Consider the following 23755-nt stretch of genomic DNA (forward strand, 5'->3'; position numbering starts at 1 on the left):
TGACAAAAATACCCGTATTCCGAATGAAAGAAAAGCGACATTTCCATCAAATGATTGTTGCATATATGAGGTTGAGTAAGTATAGCAACGATTGAAGTAAAAAAGCCGTACGTAGCATAGCCGGGCGCATCAATACGCTACTGTGTTGATGCCATTGGATATTTCATGAACCAAACGCGCCCAATAAATTCAGTGAAATACCACTTATTCAGCTTTAGTCGTCCACACGTCAGCTCGCAATAACTTTAGTCAAACAATAGCTCGGTCGGTCACTGTGTCAGCGACGCGCGGAGACGCCACCGCGCATTTAGCCGCTATGCCAAGGCCGCGATACAATATTATACGATAATGAGATAAAAACGTAGCGTTTACGTAAGCCGAATTTCGTATTTCGTTCAAAAATGTTATGTTCCGTGACACAACGTTGGAATAGATTAAAAGATGAATACGCGCTAATGGAAGGGGCTAATTACCTATTATGGTGCATGCAACCGAGACCACAGACAACATTCGTTAGGTATATTGCACAGTAGAAGCGAATAATCGCTAAACCATAAACCATAAACATAGGTATAAACCTGTTTAATGGTTTTTTAATTCAAAAAATGAGTGTACAGATTTTTAAAGGGTCGGCAACGCGCATGGTGTTGCAGTGGTGTTGCAGGTTTTTATAGGCTACGGTGACTGCTTACCACCAGGCGGACCGTATGCTTGTTTGCCAAAGACGGGGTATTAAAAAAAGCGAATTGTTTGTTCTTTCACTAAAATATTAGGCCGAATGCTCGCCAGATCTTAGCGGTTATTAACCATTCGCTAGAATAGTCATTAGTCTCATTAGGTAAAAGTCAATGCTTCAAGTACATCCGCACCTTAAAGGTGCTGATAGACTTAAGCATTCACTCGAGCAGAACATCGAGCATTCGCAGTTAAGCAGTTTCGGCGAATTGTTCGACGAACGCTAGCACATTCTTCTGTTCGCGAGAATGCTCAAGTCTATTAGCACTTTTATTAGGCACGTTCCAATACTTCGCCCTTCACCCACAGGCCGGACAAGCGCGGATGTGCTAACTGTCCCTTGGGTAACAAATATTAACATAACTGCGCATTTTCGTTACCTAGAAGAAGTATTTGAATATGATTGTTGTCCTAAATATTTTGAAGACACGCCGAACTACTGGCCTTAGTGTTAAATCTGTATGTATGTATGTATGTAGGTAGGGTCTCTTCTTCCTCGCGTTATCCCGGCATTTTGCCACGACTCATGGGAGCTTGAGGTCCGTTTGACAGCTATGTATTTATCCTTTCATCTGTGTATGTAGGGTAAATGCTAGAAATAGTCTGCTTAGTCAACTATATCAACTTCAGTGACTAGCGAAATATAGGTAGACAATGCCTAAATTGTTTATACGTCAGTCACAGAAGCGTACGCCATTTAAATTATACTCTCGTCGCCACAGTTAAGTGAGTTGACTGGCCACCCAAACCTTATTACGAAACGATAAGGCCTATTTTAATGAACACCGAATTGTGTACGTTTGTACTCGTACTTAAATCGTCTATTGTACTTGAGGTCATGCTTTGCCCTTGCCTCACGTCAGGCCCTTTATAACTACACCGGAAAAGTTAAAATCCTTGATGTACTACCGTAAATTAAAATTGTGATCTATAGAAACCTCTGAAATATTTCGTGACCTTTACCTACCTATACCTTTTGGGTCTAGCAAAGTTGACAATCGTTGATAGAAAATCGTCAATCGAAAATTAAATAATGTACACGAAATGTAATGAAAACATTCACGTGATTTTTCTTAGCATCTGTTATCGTCATCTAAAATCCCAATACATCTTTTTCTCGGGTTTCGTACCCAAAGGGTAAAAACGGGACCCTATTATTAAGACTCCTCTGTCCGTCTGTCTGTAACCAGGCTGTATCTCATGATCCGTGATAGCTAAACAGTTGATATACGCGATATAATCCGTTTTCATAGTTTTATTTCATAAACAGTTGAAATTTTCGCAGATGATGTACTTCTGGTGCCGCTATAACAACAATTACTAAAAATTAAATTTGTACGGAACCCTCGGTGGGGGAGTCCGACTTGCACTTGTCCGGTTTTTTTCTTTTAGATATTCTTGCCTAGAATGCCAACTACCTACAATCTTAGATAAAATACAATTATCTTTTGGAAATGTTACAAAGCAAAGGTATTTAAAAATCCGCATTGAATAACTTTCTGAAGTGCTTATCTTATCAGAGGCGTTTTGCGTAGAGGCGTTGTAAAGTTTTAAAAAAGCGGACAAGTGCGAGTCGGACTCGCCCACCGAGGGTTCCATACTTTTTAGTATTTGTTGTTATAGCGGCAACAGAAATACATCATCTGTGAAAATTTCAACTGTCTAGCTATCACGGTTCATGTGAGACAGCCTGGTGACAGACAGACGGACAGAGGAATCTTAGTAATATGTAATAGGGTCCCGTTTTTACCCTTTGGGTACAGAACCCTAATGACGCAGCAGACTTTTAATTAAGAGGGGGCTAATGAAAAATGTTAGTTCTTATATTTAATTTTTACACGTTTAAATTAAGGGCAACTGCTTAACCATGGACAAGTTATCGATTAGTCTGAGAAGACAAACTAAAGTTGAATGATTTTTGTCAACAGATGGCGCCAATGCGTGGCGAGCGCGGAGGCTCACCTGCGCGCGCGGCCCGCGCCTCCCTGCCCCTCCCGCGCCGCCTCATCCGCCAGATCGCGCGGCATGTTGCGTCTAGCGGGCGCAGTCTGCGCCGGCTCGAGGTCTCCGGGAGAGTTATAGACAATTTCGACGATATAGAGGACGCCAGTGACAGCGATCATGAAGTTTCACAGCCGGCGTGAGTGTTGTGCGTGTAGTTTTATCACTAGATGGCGTCTAGTGGGCGCAGTCTGCGGCGGCTCGAGGGCTCCGGGAGAGTTTTAGATAACTTCGGCGATATAGAGGACGCCAGCGACAGCTATCATAAAGTGTCACAGCCGGCGTGTGTGTTGTGTGTGTAGTTTTATCACCAGATGGCGTCTAGCGGGCGCAGTCTGCGGCGGCTCGAGGGCTCCGGGAGAATTGGACCCGGGTATGTCCTTAAACTACGTCCAAAAGAGAGGTATGGGCACTGTGAATGACATCTCGCTGTGTGGTAGGGCACAGGACAGCGGATGTCATTCCAGATCTAGAGCAGAGCCCAACTAGGGAGGTACCTCCACCTTACAGAAAACCGCAGCCAAATAACACTAGACCCTACTAATAGTGATGTGTTCCTGCTGGTGAGTAAGGTTTCCAGAGCTCGAGGGAGAGGAGTGTTAGGGTCGGCAACGCGCATGTAACTCCTCTGGAGTTGCAGGCGTACATAGGCTACGGAGACTGCTTAACATCAGGCGAGCCGTATGCTTGTTTGCCACCGACGTAGTATAAAAAAAATTATAGACAACTTAGACGATATAGGGCCTCTTGAGTTATAAGGGCAAATTAATGATAGAAGACACAAGCAGTTTTCAGTTCATGAAGTCTATAACATTTAACGCAAAATTGTCTTCAGAAAATTTCAACGATAGGTATAACTGACGCTTATAGGTAACGCCAGGAGAGTTAAAATGAATGATTATAGTATAAATCTTCTCAAATAATTTTTACGTCTAAGACCCTCATTTGTTAAACAAAAGCCATTGTTTCTTTTCTGCGAGCGTTCGGCCAATCCTTTAATCAGGAGATCTAATTCTGCCTAAGATCCTCAAAGGCCTTTGTCCATCAGTGGATTTGTCGCGGCTGAAATGACAATGATATATATCTATTATTTAATTCTTGTAAAACTACTGTGATTCGCGTCTTACTATCAGAAGATAGCCGCGCGGCGCCCGCGCGATAACATATCTCATGACCAAATTATAAGTGACAAATAAATGTCACGATAAGAACACACAGAAGACTAGTATATAATATACCTAGACTACGACTTCTGCTTATCCGATTCACTCCGCCCTCCATATTGTCTTGTACAGCCCTGGCCAAGATGCATGACAATCCTCGTCGACAGCGGATGTCATTCCAGATCTAGAGCAGAGCCCAACTGGGGAAGTACCTCCCTTACAGAAAACCGCAGCCAAATAACACTAGACCCTACTCATAGTGTTGTGTTCCTGCCGGTGAGTAAGATTGCCAGAGCTCAACGAGCTCATGTAGCTCCTCTGGAGTTGCAGGCTACGGAGACTGCTTAACATCAGGCGGGGGGCCGTATGCTTGTTTGCCACCGACGTAGTATAAAAAAAAAAACCGGGCAAGTGCGAGTCGGACTCGCGCACCGAGGGTTCCGTACTTTTTAGTATTTGTTGTTATAGCGGCAACAGAAATATATCATGTGTGAAAATTTCAACTGTCTAGCTATCACGGTTCATGAGATACAGCCTGGTGACAGACGGGCAGCGGAGTCTTAGTAATAGGGTCCCGTTTTTACGGGTACGGAACCCTAAAAAGGGCCAATCGAAACTTAGATCATGTATGATAATAGTGTGACTTTTCGGAACTGTCATCCCGATAAATTATTTTTTTCGTTTGTCGATGTACAATTGTCATGTCTGTCTTGTCTGAAACGTCAGTTAGCTGTAAAACGTCACATATTTTTGCAACTACATATACAGAAACGCAATATTACATCGACAAAAACGTAATTTTCTTGTTTTGTCCATACTTCAAGATGGGGTTTCAGTTACCTTGACGTCACGTTCACTTATCGTTTTATTAGGAGCGTTTCGCGAGTGAAGTACGACTGTCGGACTTTGACTATCATTTCTAACTTGTATTGCTTTAATGCAATGGGTGTCATATAGACATTTGATCCCAAAAACAAACCCGATCGAATGATATTACACTCGTCTGTATTTCACTGTATGTTCAAATAGTACATTGTGTCACAAGGGAGCAAAATGACATATTTACGGCGAGAGCGTACATTGAATCCTGAACAAAGCGAAGGATTCTATAATTGAATCCTGAGCGTAGCGAGGGATTCTAAAATAGAATCATGAGCATAGTGAGGGATTCAAGTGTTAACGCCCAAGGTGGAAATAATTTTGCTACCATGTGACACATACTGCTTTTCACATCACCTATGAGGAAATTACATACTAACATTAGGTTTCAAAACATTATTATTTTAAGCAAAGATCGATACGGACAAAGTGCCAAAAATATGTGTACACGACCTTAGTATAGGTACATACTTCTGGCACTTTGTCCGTATCGATATTTTCAGACGTGACTGTAGTGACAAATTAAAAGTACCTACAGCTCATAATTATGTACCTAATATCTTTTCAAAAACAGCAGCAAACAACTAAAATGATACAATGAAAATCAAGTACATTATTTTTGTAGATTTTTCTGATAACAAATTAGCTCTTACCCCTTTGAACCAAATCTTCGGAAGAACACTATGAAGACTGATATCACTTATATTTATTATTATTAGTGTCGTTACCGGGATGCTGCTTAAAACATCTGACACAGATGAAAAGGCCTATTATTATTGATTTAAACTAAGTATTTACAAATTTATACAGAATACAGAACCGCATAATGCTTTGTGAAATATTTGTACAATTTTTTTTAAATATAAACTTTTTAAATTGCATAGACAAGTATGGCTGCGTTTAAGGAGACCTAAAATGTCAAAATGAAAATTAAATTATTAAACTAAAGTTTTTTTACGTTTCTTTGTAAATATTACGCTAATTAATTAATTTACTTAATTTAAATATGATATTAATTAATTTAAAATACGTTAATTACATAATTACATTTTTTGTTTGCAATTACAACAAAATATTATTTGTTAGAAAAATTGTATGCACGTAATCGATTATAAAGAAATTGTAATCGATTATCTGCATACTAATTTCATATGTCTTTGTGTCAATATTTCATACAGGCAACAAAATGTCCTTGAACAGAAAAGTGCCACTTTGATCCCTCCTAGCAGGGAAGAAAAGTTCCCTTTTCGAATAGGTGATGTGAAAAGATTTTTTTTTTTTCCATCCTTCACTAAATAAATCCTGCCAATCTTTCGTCATTTCGCATCTGACAAGCATCTCATACAGATTGACGTTATCAGTGTAATTTGGGCTGGCCCTATGATCAATCACTTCTCGTTGCAAGAATGTTATCTATTCGGTGGGTTAGTAGGTAACATTGCTCAAGATAACACATTGAGGTTATGTTGAGACGCAAACACTATCTGAACTTTATTGTACAATGAAAGTCATCTGTAATTGTTTATATTTATGTGATTGTATGTATGTATGTAAACTCTTTATTGTACATAAGTCAGGTTAAGATACAATTAAACAAAAAGTATGCAAAGTACAAAGGCGAACTTATTGTGTAGTTTATTTGTCACAATCAGAAGCTAGACCCCCAGATATCTCCCATGTCGTTCTTCTGCTTGCCCATAATACTACATAATTTGTTTTTGTTGTTTAATTTTCTCATACCATTCCTATTTGTTACACTCGCTGTTGAACATGTCTCTTTCTCTATATCGGTGTGCGGGAGCGGGAGATCGTTGGCACGTGCACATTTCTCCCTTGCATAGGCGCGTCAAAAGATCAACTATACAATTTGCACAATTAAAGCGCTTTATTTTTGGAACGCCTATAACCTATACCTATCTAGAGTTATAATATATATTTTTTCATACCACATCGGTGGCAAACAAGCACACGGCCCGCCTGATGGTAAGCAGTCACCGTAGTCTATCGAGCTGATGTGATGAAGGGCACAGGAGGTGGCCATAGGAACTCTGATAAAACAATGCAACCTATTAGGGTTAGATGATTATTAGTTGCCTGTTGAAAGAAAAATACAGTCAGCGATAAAAGCTTGTATTAAAAACGAAATTTTTGACAAAAAACTTATTGAAAGAAAGAAAGAAAATACATTATTTCAACGCCACAGGAGACATACAAACATATAAAACATTGGACGCGAAAATAGGACCTCCACTCAGCATAATGCCGCGGCAATCCGTGGCGCTGGTTTTCAGTGGGGACCTAACTTAAAGCTATGAGTTATATAACTAATGATTATGGTACGTTTGCAGAGTGGCGTGCGGCGGGAACGCCGGCAACCTGCCCCCCGCGGACCACGACGACGACCTCACCAGCCTGAGCTGGCTGCAGGACAGGAACCTGCTGAGGGGTAAGTTTAGCAGATGTCTCGCAGGTTGTTCATACTGCCTGTGCTGTATCGTAAGGCAGAAAACATATCCCGCTAAAATCTTTAAAAAATTCACGACGCATAACTTGAAAACTAAAGTCCTAGGCACATACTTCCAAGGCAATTATCTTGTTAACTGAACGTTTTGTTGTACTTTACTGTTACCAATGAAAAACAGAAAAATGGGACTCAAAAGTGGGGGAGGGCGAAAACATTCGCTTCACGAGTTGCTTCCCCTTTTATTTTATTTTCTTATCTATACTACTGCATGCATGCCATGCCAAGTTTCATCCTTTCTTCCGGATGGGATTATACGTATTTTTGATTTTTTCTGTGGAAATGAGCCGGACTAATCTGGACGCATTTCAAACTTGTATAACTACTAAGCTATTAAGGTCCTATTTTTCGTCCAAGAGAGCATTGACAATTTGACCTGCCTACCCATCTTATTATCATTTTTGGAAACAATTTCATTTTAGAGGCAAAAATCCTGAAACTAATAAAAAATATTTTGCTCCAGGTATAAATCTAACAAAAGGCGACGTCGAGGACACAAAAATGATCGGAAGTCAAGTCATAATAAAGGTAAGTCAACTAATATAGGCAAGAATGTGGGATTAAAATTATTTCGAAAATAATTAACTCTTTAAATATGTGAGGATTCGGCCGATCGAAGCGCAAAAAAGTTTTCACTAAAAATAAGTTTCCGCGATTCAACATTTCGGATTCATAAATAGACGTAGAATTTTTAACCTTGTACTAAGGCCAAATATTCATTACAATGTAAACTTCACAAACGAGTAAACCGTAAAATTATTTAATGTTAGTATATCTTACAACAGTTTCAATTCAATGTTAACTCCGTTTCAATTTAATTGGAACCTGAAAGTAACAAATAATAGTTGCATTTTTTCATTGCTTTCTCAAACAATCAAAATTCATCCCAATTTATGCATCTTACTGTAGGCATTGCGAGGTTTTATCTAAAATTGTGTCACTAGGTCGCTTGCTTTCTTGCTAATCACTCCAGTCAACACGAACGATATCGGTTTCATTTAGTTTGTCACATGTGCTCACGCATACTTTAAGGCTGTAAATATACAAGAAAACTATATCTAGTACCTAGTTTTAAATCTACGTTAAAATTCCTGTTTCTCACTATCTTTTGATATTGGTCGTTGATGTTAAACTAAGAATAATAAAAGGCTGTAAATCTATATGAAACTCCTGTGTGTTACTGCCTTCTGGCGTTGGTAGTTGTCGAACAAACATTTATATTTGTACAAGTGGTAGCCGTAACAATTCTATGCCGGCTTGAATAAAAGGATTCGTGCTTTCTGGATTATGAGACAAGGACGGTTCTGACGCGATTGAACGCTACGGTTGGTTAAACTAACTAGCCCCGATGCAATGGAGTTCGTATAGCTTGTGAAAACTAATATTTTATTTATTATGTATAGTTAGTATAAGATTGTTATTTATTTATTTAAGATTTAGAAGCTAAATATTAATATTGACTACATGTAATAGAAATAAGTAATACTTTAAATATTGTTTTTTGATACCTAAGTAATTAAAAATGTATAATTATAATTAAATGTAATATAAATCAGTAATATTGACTACATGTAATAGAAATAAGTAATACTTTAGTTTTTTTTGATACCTAATTAATTAAAAATGTATAATTATAATTAAATGTAATATAAATCAGTAAGTAATTCATATAAAAAAAAATTGACCAAAAATAATAATGTATAATTATTCCTGTGAAATGTGTAAGTAATGTTCTATGTATAAAATAATAATAATGTGTTGACATATAAAATACTTCTATTTTACCAATAAAACTTTGATTGATTGATTGATTAAAAAAAAGCATTTAGATCAATTGACTTAGAAATAAAATAATCAATAACTAGTAATGATGAACACAACTTTGGGAACAAATCAAATTATTTTATTAAACATTTTCGTTTGTGTTTTTTGAGTAGGTAGTCACACTATATAAAATTATAAATTATAAACTGAAATAGATGGCATATATTAAAGAAAAAGTGACGAAGCCCGAAGTTGTGAAGGCCAGATCACTGGAGGGCTTCGTCACTTTTTCTTTAATTATATGACGTCCATTTCAGTTTAGATGAAATTAGTTTATTTTGATCGTATAATAAAATTGACCAGTTACACACTGATTGTACACTTGTTACTACGTAGTTAGTTACCAATTTTACTTAGTTCTGATCTGACCAACTGTACTCGGCAGTGAACTATGAAATTTCCCATACAGTAAAATTTTGCGGACGCTTTAACCCTTTGATCGCCAAATACGCCCGCGGCTACAGCCTAATATCAACCTTCGTACATTCCAACAAGGTTCACGATAACGCGAACGATAGGCGTGGCGTTCAGAGGGTTAACGATGACCAGCGGTTTATTGCAAACGTCCTTATATGTGACGTTTTCAACCAAAAGGTACCACATTGTCGGTTGTCGTTAAGGTTAATTTCTAATTGAAGCTATATGGAAATAGCGCCTTACTGACAAGCGACAATAAGTACCCTTTTAATTGAAAATGGCAAATATATCTAAGACTTACACATAGTATCTTTCTTTCAGACGGAACAAACGACGCCACCCCCAGCCCCCCGCGCATCCCCCCCGCGCACGCCCGTCAAAGCCCCGCCCTCCCCCGCGCCCACACACAGCAAACCCCCCTACTCCTTCTCCTGTCTCATCTTCATGGCGATAGAAGCGGCGCCAGCGCGAGCCCTGCCCGTGAAGGAGATATACGCGTGGATCGTGCGGCACTTCCCGTACTTCAGACACGCGCCGCAGGGCTGGAAGAACAGCGTGCGGCATAATCTGTCGCTTAACAAGTGCTTCCACAAGGTTTGTACTCTACAGGTGATATTTCTATGATTCACCCCTCATGGGCCACCAAGACTGAGTGGGCAATTATCGATAAACAGTTACTATCATATCTACTCGTGATATCTTCATGGCTATAGCGGCCTCAGCACGAGATTTTTATATTATTAGTATGTTTATAAGTATTTTATATTGTTTTTGTATAATTATCCATATTACAGAAGAATCTAAACTTAAGAAGAAAGGTAGGTAATGAAGGAACTATTCCTATTGTTGCAGGTGGCAGCCGCTCCAGGTCTCGGCAAGGGCTCCCTTTGGACAGTTGACCCTCAGCATCGGTCTACACTATTACAGGTACAGTCCGCTGGAAATATACGCAAACAGGCTTTAAAGTGTCTTGATATTACTTTTTTTTGTTAAAAATAACAATTCAATAACAATGTTATCCGCGATCCCGGGCACGCACGGCCGTCCGCTCAGGGCTCAGTGAGGACTTAAACTCACTGCACATTAACCTTTTGAACGCAAAGCCCATCGTGTGCGGTGCGTAATCGTAGCAACTCGGATATCGAAGTAGCCGCGCGCGTCAGCTGACATCTTTGACGGTAAAAGGGTTAACACAGTACGTGTAAAGATGATTTGTTGTCCGTAGGCGTTCGGGCGGCAGCCCATCCCGGCGCCTTGCGAGGCGGAGCCTCCCGGGGAGGCGGAGTCGCCCCTGGCCAAGAACTCGCCCGACCCGGCGCTGTTCCCGTTCCTGGCGCGCCGCCTCGCGCGGCCGCGCCCCGAGCCCGGCGCCGACGAGTACCTGGCCGCCGCCACCGTGCTCGCCATGAAGTACGGGCCTGCTGTGCTCGACCAGGTACACTACACTACACTACACTCCCGACCCGGCGATATTTTTCCTATGGTTCGTTGCACCCCGTCATGGGCCACCAAAATTAGCTCGCCCAGGTAACATATTTATTGAACATTTGTAACGGCCTCCTAGCCTAGTCGGTAGTCGGTAGGGCCTCGGGTTTAAGGGCATTTATTTGTGTTTATCATAAATGTTTGTTCCCGAGTTATGGGTGTAGCACCCATAGTACAAGCTTTGCATGTTGACCCAAAAATATCTATAATTACTTAGTTATTTTTATTCCAGCTGCCGCCAGCGGCGCACCACCTGGTGATCTCTCGCTGCGCGCGCGACGAGCACTCGTACTCGGGCGGCGGCGAGGAGCGCCGCACCGCCGAGGCGCTGCTCAACCTGGCCGGCGTCTGTCCCGAGCCGGCCAGCTAGCAACGGTGTCCACTCTAGGTACAGTCGGCCCCACTACAGTCACTCGTACTCGGCCGCACCGCCGAGGCGCTGCTCAACCTGGCCGGCGTCTGTCCCGAGCCGGCCAGCTAGCAACGGTGTCCACTCTAGGTACAGTCGGCCCCACTACAGTCACTCGTACTCGGCCGCACCGCCGAGGCGCTGCTCAACCTGGCCGGCGTCTGTCCCGAGCCGGCCAGCTAGCAACGGTGTCCACTCTAGGTACAGTCGGCCCCACTACAGTCACTCGTACTCGGCCGCACCGCCGAGGCGCTGCTCAACCTGGCCGGCGTCTGTCCCGAGCCGGCCAGCTAGCAACGGTGTCCACTCTAGGTACAGTCGGCCCCACTACAGTCACTCGTACTCGGCCGCACCGCCGAGGCGCTGCTCAACCTGGCCGGCGTCTGTCCCGAGCCGGCCAGCTAGCAACGGTGTCCACTCTAGGTACAGTCGGCCCCACTACAGTCACTCGTACTCGGCCGCACCGCCGAGGCGCTGCTCAACCTGGCCGGCGTCTGTCCCGAGCCGGCCAGCTAGCAACGGTGTCCACTCTAGGTACAGTCGGCCCCACTACAGTCACTCGTACTCGGCCGCACCGCCGAGGCGCTGCTCAACCTGGCCGGCGTCTGTCCCGAGCCGGCCAGCTAGCAACGGTGTCCACTCTAGGTACAGTCGGCCCCACTACAGTCACTCGTACTCGGCCGCACCGCCGAGGCGCTGCTCAACCTGGCCGGCGTCTGTCCCGAGCCGGCCAGCTAGCAACGGTGTCCACTCTAGGTACAGTCGGCCCCACTACAGTCACTCGTACTCGGCCGCACCGCCGAGGCGCTGCTCAACCTGGCCGGCGTCTGTCCCGAGCCGGCCAGCTAGCAACGGTGTCCACTCTAGGTACAGTCGGCCCCACTACAGTCACTCGTACTCGGCCGCACCGCCGAGGCGCTGCTCAACCTGGCCGGCGTCTGTCCCGAGCCGGCCAGCTAGCAACGGTGTCCACTCTAGGTACAGTCGGCCCCACTACAGTCACTCGTACTCGGCCGCACCGCCGAGGCGCTGCTCAACCTGGCCGGCGTCTGTCCCGAGCCGGCCAGCTAGCAACGGTGTCCACTCTAGGTACAGTCGGCCCCACTACAGTCACTCGTACTCGGCCGCACCGCCGAGGCGCTGCTCAACCTGGCCGGCGTCTGTCCCGAGCCGGCCAGCTAGCAACGGTGTCCACTCTAGGTACAGTCGGCCCCACTACAGTCACTCGTACTCGGCCGCACCGCCGAGGCGCTGCTCAACCTGGCCGGCGTCTGTCCCGAGCCGGCCAGCTAGCAACGGTGTCCACTCTAGGTACAGTCGGCCCCACTACAGTCACTCGTACTCGGCCGCACCGCCGAGGCGCTGCTCAACCTGGCCGGCGTCTGTCCCGAGCCGGCCAGCTAGCAACGGTGTCCACTCTAGGTACAGTCGGCCCCACTACAGTCACTCGTACTCGGCCGCACCGCCGAGGCGCTGCTCAACCTGGCCGACGTCTGTCCCGAGCCGGCCAGCTAGCAACGGTGTCCACTCTAGGTACAGTCGGCCCCACTACAGTCACTCGTACTCGGCCGCACCGCCGAGGCGCTGCTCAACCTGGCCGGCGTCTGTCCCGAGCCGGCCAGCTAGCAACGGTGTCCACTCTAGGTACAGTCGGCCCCACTACAGTCACTCGTACTCGGCCGCACCGCCGAGGCGCTGCTCAACCTGGCCGGCGTCTGTCCCGAGCCGGCCAGCTAGCAACGGTGTCCACTCTAGGTACAGTCGGCCCCACTACAGTCACTCGTACTCGGCCGCACCGCCGAGGCGCTGCTCAACCTGGCCGGCGTCTGTCCCGAGCCGGCCAGCTAGCAACGGTGTCCACTCTAGGTACAGTCGGCCCCACTACAGTCACTCGTACTCGGCCGCACCGCCGAGGCGCTGCTCAACCTGGCCGGCGTCTGTCCCGAGCCGGCCAGCTAGCAACGGTGTCCACTCTAGGTACAGTCGGCCCCACTACAGTCACTCGTACTCGGCCGCACCGCCGAGGCGCTGCTCAACCTGGCCGGCGTCTGTCCCGAGCCGGCCAGCTAGCAACGGTGTCCACTCTAGGTACAGTCGGCCCCACTACAGTCACTCGTACTCGGCCGCACCGCCGAGGCGCTGCTCAACCTGGCCGGCGTCTGTCCCGAGCCGGCCAGCTAGCAACGGTGTCCACTCTAGGTACAGTCGGCTCCACTACAGTCACTCGTACTCGGACGGGGACGCAATGGCTAATTTAAAAAAAATGTGGATGGATCCACAACTTACCAGCGGAGCGGCAGCTGCCGTCCACGAGGGTTCATTACGCATCGCCCTTAACCACTTTACAAATTATCGCCCGGGATGCAATGACCGACAATTACCGGAACCCGTTTTAATGTATTTTTTTCTCTTATTTCAGACAAGTGAGTTCGAGCGATACGTTGCCACCATCACTGTTTTCATTGCGCGGTTATGTACCGAGCCTTTTCTTTGCGAACATTAATTTTTAAAGTGAAACATTGGACTATTGAGTTATAAAAAGTGGCAGCTCTTATGTTCGATCGATTTGATCAAACGAAATATTATGTGTAAAATTGTATAGATCAAGTGTAACGTTATGAAACACTTCATGAAATCATGATACATGGATTCGTGAAGTTTTATGAACTAAAGCGGTTTTTAAGTATAGTTAATTTATAATTTAATTTGTAAAGTCGGCATGCGTCTGTTACTGTGTTAAAGCAATTTAATTATGTTACTGCTCAATCGCTTCTAGCAATGGGAATCTAATAATAAGTGTTTTGTAAAGTTTCTCAAAGAAATGCGCTAGGGCCTAGCTCAGATCAAGCGGCGACCAATGAATCGTTGGCATAAGTTCGTAGAACTAATATTTAAATAGCGTCTACTGTGACGGTTATAGATAAAAATGTTTACCATTCTCTAGTCCATTAAAGAAAAATCAATTTTAGAGCTCGCCCTGAGTTGTTGATACTTGGATAATATTTAAGGGAAAATAACTCACTCATTAGTTAGAACTTAGAACCTCTTTTCCATGCAAATAGTTCTGTAATTATACATCACATAACACTATTACTATTTATTTTTCATCACAGGCGAGGCGGTCCCTTTCGAACGAAGCCTGTAACGTACTTCCGAAATTAACTTAGTTTTATCTCTTTTCCTCACAAGTGTGATGAAAAACATTGTGTGTGCAACGGGCGGCCAGGAATTACAAACTAGTGTTAATTAAGCCCTCGCCTCCGGCTTCGGGCTTCAATTCACACTCGTTCGTAAATTCTTGTATAACGCCCATAATACACAATGTACTTAATTACGGTATTCAAATGCAGCTCTATAACAACCATAGTAGCAATACCTGGCTGTAAAGAGAATGGGAAATAGTAGGTTCGTTATCAAATTATATGACTGCGGTCAGGCACAACTCCGTCAAACTTTACATACATTTTAGTATGGTTTGACGGAGTTTACACGCAGGCAAATCTGAAAATTGACCCAGTACTAGGATCCATGCATTTAGGTTTTTCTCCTTATACATTTTAATTACTCATTCTTAATCGTAAGAAAATGTTTTTATATAATAATTGAAGGTAATTCTAGTGTTAACACATTTCCGTCTATTTTACAAGTAGGTACCTATTTTGTTGAATGCCAAATGTTGCCAGTATAGTAATGACTGCACCTTTTAAAAAGAAAATATAACGGAAATGTGATAATCTATATACTTAAGTTTTAAAATTGCATTCTATTTATTTAGCTTATCTGCTGTTTTATTGATAATTTATTAGCTGAATTAATTTAAGGATATTTAATATTTATTTAAATATTTAAATAGTATAATATTTTGATATACGTTATCTTTTGTGATTTCTTAATAGTTTTTATCTATTATGTATCCGACTGTAATAACATTAAATATGGCTGTCATTTGTGGGGTATTCACAAACTTTACCTTAGTGTGTATATAAATAGTGAAATATGTACTATGCCTTCAAAACCACTTACTAATAAAATAAAAGTTTTCCAGCTAAAATAAGACGCTAAACTCGAAAAATTTCATACACTGACCCGCCTGTTCCTATCTCTATTGCACGCGAATAAATATATAGCTGTCCCGCACGTACAGTGGCATTGACCGTCGCCATCGTGGGCGAGACAACAATACGAGTATAATTACGCGCGTGCGATAGAGATAGGAATAGGCGGGTGTGCTTCGCTAAGCCTTCCGTAGTTCCGTACAATACAATACTCTTTTAATTTCTCATGCTCTGAAAGAGGGTCATTGTTGTTCTAAAAAGTTTGCAGAAAGTGATACGTTTCTGCACTCAAGCATTTTACTTTTTAAGTACGTTTTTTTTACAATAAACAATTGGGTTTTAAATAGATTTGTTAAACAATTTCCATTATGATATTTAACTCCCCATTCCGTAAATACCGATACTTTTACCGAAATGTTTAATTGAAAGTACCCTCAAGAAATGCTATAAAAAATTATACTTAGTCATGTTTAAAAAAAACATTTAACTTTCCTCGTATTGAAATGAAAAGTAGAGTGTTTAACTCGGGTGAAAGGCATCATTTCAGCCTCGAACTATTGGCGCTCTCACTGCGTTTGCGTGCTAGTGAGTGCCTTTTATCCCTTGGTTAACAATGTACTTATTATTGCACACCTCACACAGTTTAAGTTAGGTTAAAATTCGGATGACTAATTTAAATAGTACTCCGTCCTCGGTATGGAGCTAAACGTGTCGAGCAATTTTCTACTTTTAAAAATGTTAAAATAGGTACTTGAGTGACCAGTTTTAATATATATATTTAATAAGTTTTGTTATGATACTATTTCACTTGGGCTCACACACATCGCCAGTCGGTATGCAAATGTGTCGTTCTCAGAAAAAGGTACTATTTTGTCGATCATCAATTAGGCTGAAATAACATCAAAGATTAGAAAAGAAATAGCTGTTATAGACGATCGACAAAGTGATGCATTTTACTAGAGTAACTGACATCACTTAATTTATAAAATCGTATTTATTTCTGTAATTATAAGCGATTGCGTGTTTTATAAATATTGTACGTATATTTTGTTTTAAATGTGTTTTAAGTTTAAATTATGAAAGAAATTAAGTTACGCATAGAATAATGTTAGACTGAAGCAATGACTGATTTGTGAAGAAGCAATATTATTTATTAGTGAAATGTATTACAATCTTTTGTTTTGAGCCCTGAAGTGGTACTTTTCATGTTACCGGTACCCGTACCCCGAGTCACTGACAGTGTCAACACTGACATGTACGCTAACGTTTACGTAATTTACTTTCTATACATCTCGCTCGCACTAGTATGCGAGTACGAGCGAGATGCATAGAAGTAAGTTTCGTCCACGTTTATGTCAGTGTCAAACTGGTCGTAGCTGTAACTATTTTATTTGTATGAATTTATTTTTAACAAAATCCGACGTGACGTTTGCGTCATGTTCTACAAAACTTTTTTTGAGCAAATTAATCATGCTATTTTCGTCTAAATGCTTTTTTGCCATACCTTTAATACTTGACACGGCAAGAAAGATAAATACAGGGATCGGAAACCGGTATTTGCTCCTTACAAAAATACCGGTATTATTACGTTCTTTTTCGTTCTTTTGTTTATAATTTCATTTTTAATGGGACGTTTTAATAATGCAAAATTGTTTCCTAAACACATGATTCAGTCCTACGTAATGAGCATAAAATAATTCAAAATATTGGGCTATTTCGGGGTTTTAAAAAAATACCGGTTCCGAGCCCTGGATACATATAAAATGACTATGGTAGTCAAACTGCCATGTTCAAACATTTTTATTCAAGGTTGTATTACGCTGGGTGATTTCATTATAGTATTTTTCAAATGCTTGGGTACGGTGACAGCGGTCATCTATACCATTTTTTTTATACTACGTCGGTGGCAAACAAGCATACGGCCCGCCTGATGTAAGCAGTCTCCATAGCCTATGTACGCCTGCAACTCCAGAGGAGTTACATGCGCGTTGCCGACCCTAACACTCCTCTCCCTCGAGCTCTGGCAACCTTACTCACCGGCAGGAACACAACACTATTAGTAGGGTCTAGTGTTATTTGGCTGCGGTTTTCTGTAAGGTGGAGATGCCTCCCCAGTTGGGCTCTGCTCTAGATCTGGAATGACATCCCCTGTCCTGTGCCCTACCACACAAAGCTAAATGTCATTCACAGTGCCCATACCTCTCTTTTGGACGTAGTTTAAGGACATACTCGGAGCGATTTAGAACCTTAAAACACAAAATCTCGCAAAATATTGAAATGAAAGCTGTTTGAAAAATTCTATAATATAAAGTTTCAAGGTGTGTGTCACCTTTATTTAAAATAGCGTTTTACTCAACATAATAATTATAATAAATAATTTATATTGTATTCTCACACTCATTCGTCGCTGTGCCAAAATTATTATAGAACTGTTATCGTCATATTACAAGCGAATTCAATTCATTTGAATGTATTTACATAAATAAATTATATTATGTAACGCATAGATTAGGCTATAAGTGATATAGTAATATGTTTAATGCTAAATATAAATACATACAATTTTGCTGTATTTAGAGGCGTCTTCCATCTTTACTCATTATTTTCTCGTAGATAACTGTGTCGGGGAAGAAACGCATGCGATTTAACCTAAATTAGGCCCTTCCTCACTTCGCTCTAAGGAATCGGTGCTACAAATCAAATCAAAAATCATTTCTTGTCAGGCAACAAAGCCCCATAGATACATACCTTACAGACTAACATAGTGTACATACATTAATTTTAATCTTAAAAACTCATCATTCGCTTGCCCTTGTCCCATTCACTTGGGGTCGGCGTAGCATGTCTTTTTCTTCCATACTCTAGTAGAATCTGCATCTTCTCAAATGATTTTTTTCGCCAAAGAGCCTAATCTGTTAAACAACAGCCTTTGTTCCTTTTCTGTGTGCGCATGCCCATTGTTGGTGAGCGCATGCCACTCGTTAATACACAATGGCTTTTGTTTAACAGATTAGGATTTGGCGAAAAAATCATTTGTGAAGATGCAGACTATAGTAAGAGAGAAACTTCTCTTTTCAGATATGCCCTAAGTAATTCCCATTTTGATTTATTTAAATTTACTGACAGTTTTCATATGTTGAGGGAAAAGTGGGAACAGATGACTACTTTCTGGTGTTTTTAGGGTTCCGTACCCAAAGGGTAAAAACGGGACCCTATTACTAAGACTCCGCTGTACTTCTGTCACCAGGCTGTATCTCATGAACCGTGATACACAAGATGACAGTTGATGACAGTTGAAATTTTCACAGATGATGTATTTCTGTTTCCACTATAACAACAAATACTAAAAAGTGCGGAACCCTCGGTGCGCGAGTCCGACTCGCATTTGGCCGGTTTTTGTTCCTAATATGAAAAGAAAATCAATAAGGTTTATAGTCCCATGTAGTTTGTTCCCCGGCTGTAGGAAACTAGCCTTTCTTTCGGTGGTATAAGGAACGTAGATGAAACTTTACAGCAATAATTAGTACATAATTGTAGTAGTATTTTGCTGGTAGATGCTACTTACATGATATAATATGTGTGATACATTACATTGCGATTTCTTTATAGTGTGCTATATTTTACGTTTCTTATGTATGAACGATTAAATTGTATAGTATGCGGTCTAACTACTGAGCTCGTCCATTTACCTTCACTGACAATGGCATTCTGTTAAACAAAAGCCATTATTTCTTTTGTGCCTGAGCGCGTGGCCTTTGTGCCTGATCGCGTGGCTATTGTGTGGGAGCCTCAGGCACAAAGGCCACGCGCTCAGGCACAAAAGACATAATGGCTTTTGTTTAACATATTGCCATTGTTAGTACGTAAGTGAACGAGCTCAGTAGAGATAGCGTTAACTATATATCAAATCAATTGTTCATATATAAGTAATGCAGTTAAAAAAAAGGTTATATCAATATGATATTAAAATTGTTGCGGCTTTCAAGTAATCGTGAATCAGAATAATTTAATATAATTTATTAATAAGTTATGTGACTCTGTTATTATTTAGGTAGTTGTAGTTGGTATTGGTTTTTTGAAAGAGAACTTTGTTAGAGAATACTTCTCGTAATATTTAATTTTATTTAGAATAATTTTATTGTTTTATGGCTCGTGTTAAGGTGTTGCCATTAAATCATGCGTGCTTGTGAAGCGGTGTCTGCATGGTTGCATTTTTATCACCTGTTACTTTCGCACTTACCTACTTGTTAGAACGTGACAGGCATGGTGACAGGCGATAAAAATGCTACCGTGCTAAACCCGCTGGTTTTAGAAAAATGTATTATTAAAGTGTCAAATAGATTGTCAAGAATCAGTGGAATCAACTCCCGTGACGAATCCAATTGCCAGGACCTCATAATTACGTCGAAAATATTTGACAAAAAAAAATCGGATCACATTCTATAGTAAAATTAATCCTAAGAATTCCTAAGTGACATTTTAAAATATATTTAACGGCCTAGCCTAGTCGCCCACTACCAAGGGTCTGACACTCTTTGATAGAGAAAGATAGTCTTATTGTGATTCCTATAAGAGGAAAGAGAAAATAGTGCCATGCTTTGTCCTTATCACCGACCGGTTGGCAACATAGGTAGGAGGCGATGGCGAAATACCGAAATTTATAAGAGTGAAAGAGAAAAAAGGCGTGCGCGGAGCCGAAGCCAACACGTAGATGCCCTGTTGACACTTTAATGAAATGTAAGGGGTACACCGAGCGGTTGCTGCCCTTGCCTGTGTCATGGGACGCACGCAGAGGCAGCACCCGCCAGGGTGTAAGGACTATTGAGAGTTAATGGAATCTAAAATGAAGTAGGTTATTGGGTGAAAGCGATGGACTAAGTACTGAGCTAAGGGATATTATTTTTTTGAAATAAATAAAAAACCTGTTTGTATAGTGGCAACACCGCTGCATGCTTGTATATTTAAGTAAATAAATTGTTGTTGTTGATATTTTCCGGCTTGTGAAACACCACTTTATTAATATTATTGCTATTGTTGAGTTATTGTCAAATTTTTATTTGTCCTAAAATCTTTTGTCTTTGTACATATTCATTAAATAAATTATGTACCGAGGTCACGTTTAGCATTTTATTTTTTAGTTACTTACCTCCTTACCTCTCATTCGTAAATCTTAGCAACCTCTTAGTTAAACCAGGGGTGCGAAACTCCTCGCTTCGGGCAAACACGGCTCCGTTCGGCTCAGCATTGCTCCGAGCAATTATTAGGCTTGGCACAACTTGACGTCCCTTTGCGTTCACGACCACAGGTAATGACTTGAATTTTGACAACCCTAAATAGCCGAGAGGGATACTGCCATATGCTGGAAAGGGATAGCATGTTCGACCCTGAACCGCTGTCAAACTTCGGTTTTGTAGGAAGTTTCCTTTCTGTATGGTAGGACTCCTTATCGTGTGAAGGGACTGAAGGGATCATGACTAAATAATATTTTGCCAATATCTTGCCACCTCTAACCCCCGGGGGGTAGCTCTTATGAGGTCTTCTGTAATAGTGCACGTAGTTGGACACAGGGAACACTGCATCATATGTTGCGTTGTTTGTAGGTCGCCACATTCGCACAGTACCACAGGGCGGACCGGACACGCTATACATCAAAAATCACTTGCATTTCTATGTGTGAACGGCACGTCTGTACACGCCTCATGCGTCATAGTGTGAGTAAGTTGCTTAAAAATAGTACTGAGCGGCCGGCAAACGGCCGTCAATCTACTGTCGCGGGGCGAGGTAATTCGAGTCGGGGCGGGGCGGTGCGTGGCCGTATATATTATACTACTCTTTGGTGGCCGTTCTGTATGATAATACTATTTGTTGATTGATGAATAAATAACGATGAATTAAAAAATGTATCAAAATAATACTATTACCTATTCTGTGACAGTACATCACTTTGTCCCGGGTTGATTCCCCATTTCAGAAGGTTGTCTTTGGATCGGCCCACTCCTGATCTTAATTTATTTAAGGACTTCCAGGCAGCGATCATCCAGGTTACCCATTTTTCTCTTGCGCCGGGGGGTAAGTGTTCTAGGTGTTATGTTTAGTCTTCAATGAGCTGCGATTTCTATGCTACAAGACGGCCCTCTTGTAGAGTTTGGTACTCGAGTAAAAAAAGGCGGTTCGTTTTGTCTACCGCGAATCCGAAATTTCGCTATCTGCCTCTTTATCGCTCGAATATGCAAGAGTGACAGAGATGTTAGATAATAACGAAATTTCGATTTTCTTGATTCGCGATATACCCTCAGATTGTGGTAGTGGCGCCCCCTACGCAGAGTTTCGCGTAATATTCCAAATTGTTTTTCTTTACACTGTATCTTTTACTGGGGTGTGATACCTCTAAGATACCACTCGCCATTATACTAAAATTACAACTTAAAATAAATAAAAATTTAACATGTTTTGTATTTTTTTTCTATCGAGCCAACTTTAGTCTATAGTCTAGTTTCCTTATGATTTTTTTCATGGCATTTGCTCGTGATAAACTCCATAATTGAACCACGAACGTAGTGAGTGGTTCGAAAAGTGGAATTTTGAGCGTTGCGAGGGTTTCAAGGCACGATGGTCAAGTTAAACACATTTTGCTACCGAGTGAAACACAAATTTTTCACCACGCCAACCCGAGAAAAATAGGTACCTACTAACAGTAAAACATCAAATAAAACCAAATCAAATCCAAAGTAACGTAATATTTACCTTTCAAAAGTCAATTCTACCAGCCTACCTACATACGGAAACAACTAAAAAGCATCAAATTACTTTTCATTTCTCATGCTCTGAAAGGTGTGCAGAAAATGATACGGTGTCTGCACTAGATTTTACGTACGAAGTAAGATTGTTTGAATTTTTTTACGATAAGCAATTGAAATTTGAGTTTAAATGGATTTGTTATACAATTTCCATTCTGACATTTGACTCTCCATTACATAAATAATACTTTTGCCTAAATTGTTAACTGAAAGTATCCTTAAGAAATACTATAATTTATACTTGGTCATGTTTAAAACACATGCATTTTACTTTCCTCGTATTCAAAATGAAAAGTAGTGTTTAACTCGGGTGAAAGGCATCATTTCATCCCTTGGTTAACAATCTATACTATTGCCACTCTTGAGGATAGAATGCAACTTTCTCATTCGTTTTTGAACAATCAAGAGAGCCTTTACGAGCAGCTCCGTTGAAATAGTTATTTGTGCAACAAGAGAGGAAAGTTGGTTTTTCTTGCGAGTGTTTATTTTGAGTCCCGAGAAAGCGAAAGACTCTATAATTTAATCTCGAGCGAAGCGAGTGATTCTAAGGTAGAATCTTGAGCGTAGCGAGGGACTCAAAAACACGAGATGTAAAATAACTTTGCTCTCGTGTTGCACACATAATTTTTCACCTCAGTAGTGAGAACATATTAAAGGATAAAATGTATTTCGAATTACACAGAATAAACAGAAAAAAAAGTATTATTTATTTATTTAATCTTTATTGCACAAAAGTACCTTACAGTACAAAAGGCGGACTTAATGCCATAAAAGGCATTCTTAATTAAAAAGCTACATTGTTATGTTACATTGTTATTTTAAGTTTGTTAAGTTGGCTTGTTCGAGCTGCTGAGGTGAAAAATACGTTTCCAATCAATCAATCAATAATTTATTGCAAGAACATATCCAAACTAAATAACTTCGTATAATTCTCGAGTGAGAATTGACCCACAGAACGGAGCACATATTCGTGTTCGCAAGTTATGTGTTTATTCCACCGGGGGGCACTTTTCCTCATCCATTACCTACGTTTTCGGAGTCTTATAAGTCTTTATTTCCATCGGTTTTAGAGCAAATGCCTCACTCGTGACGACATTGGTTTTGTGAAAAGGAATATGATATTCGCGGTGGGAATATGATAAAGTACCTAATAAAGATTTTGTGGCTATTAGGCCAATCAAATCAGATCCAAAAAAGCGTTTTGAGGAATTAATTCCCAGCAAGGAGGAAATCGTTTTAATACCTTCATTTGGTCCTTCACCTACTGAGATTGCGCAAACTCGAATTACACGCATTTAAGACCAATGCTGGGAATTAATTCTTCGAAAAAAAATACTAATTTGATTGGCCTATAAAAACCTGGTTGCTAAAGGAATTAAAGGAGCCCACGCAGGTACCGGTTTGTCGCCATTGACTTCGTAAAGATGGGCCTTACAGGCACCAAGAATAATTTTGGGTGTCACACGCGA

At 41.4% G+C, this 23755-nt stretch overlaps 1 protein-coding gene across 1 annotated transcript in view; it reads left to right on the plus strand.

Annotated features, from left to right (window-relative positions):
* The window catches only part of LOC134747778 (forkhead box protein N3-like), a 29829-nt gene extending 9227 nt beyond the window's left edge, over positions 1–20602 (plus strand). Inside the window, exons 2-9 of the mRNA XM_063682420.1 lie at positions 2664–2875; positions 7127–7224; positions 7763–7827; positions 9862–10134; positions 10393–10467; positions 10766–10975; positions 11258–11413; positions 13854–20602. Of these exons, the coding sequence (XP_063538490.1) occupies positions 2664–2875; positions 7127–7224; positions 7763–7827; positions 9862–10134; positions 10393–10467; positions 10766–10975; positions 11258–11395 (1071 nt within the window). The 3' untranslated portion in view covers positions 11396–11413; positions 13854–20602. The remainder of the gene's footprint in view (positions 1–2663; positions 2876–7126; positions 7225–7762; positions 7828–9861; positions 10135–10392; positions 10468–10765; positions 10976–11257; positions 11414–13853) is intronic.
* The last annotated feature ends 3153 nt before the right edge of the window (positions 20603–23755 follow it).

Source organism: Cydia strobilella, chromosome 15 (genome assembly GCF_947568885.1).
Source record: "Cydia strobilella chromosome 15, ilCydStro3.1, whole genome shotgun sequence".
In the NCBI taxonomy this organism is placed as follows: Eukaryota; Metazoa; Arthropoda; class Insecta; order Lepidoptera; family Tortricidae; genus Cydia; species Cydia strobilella.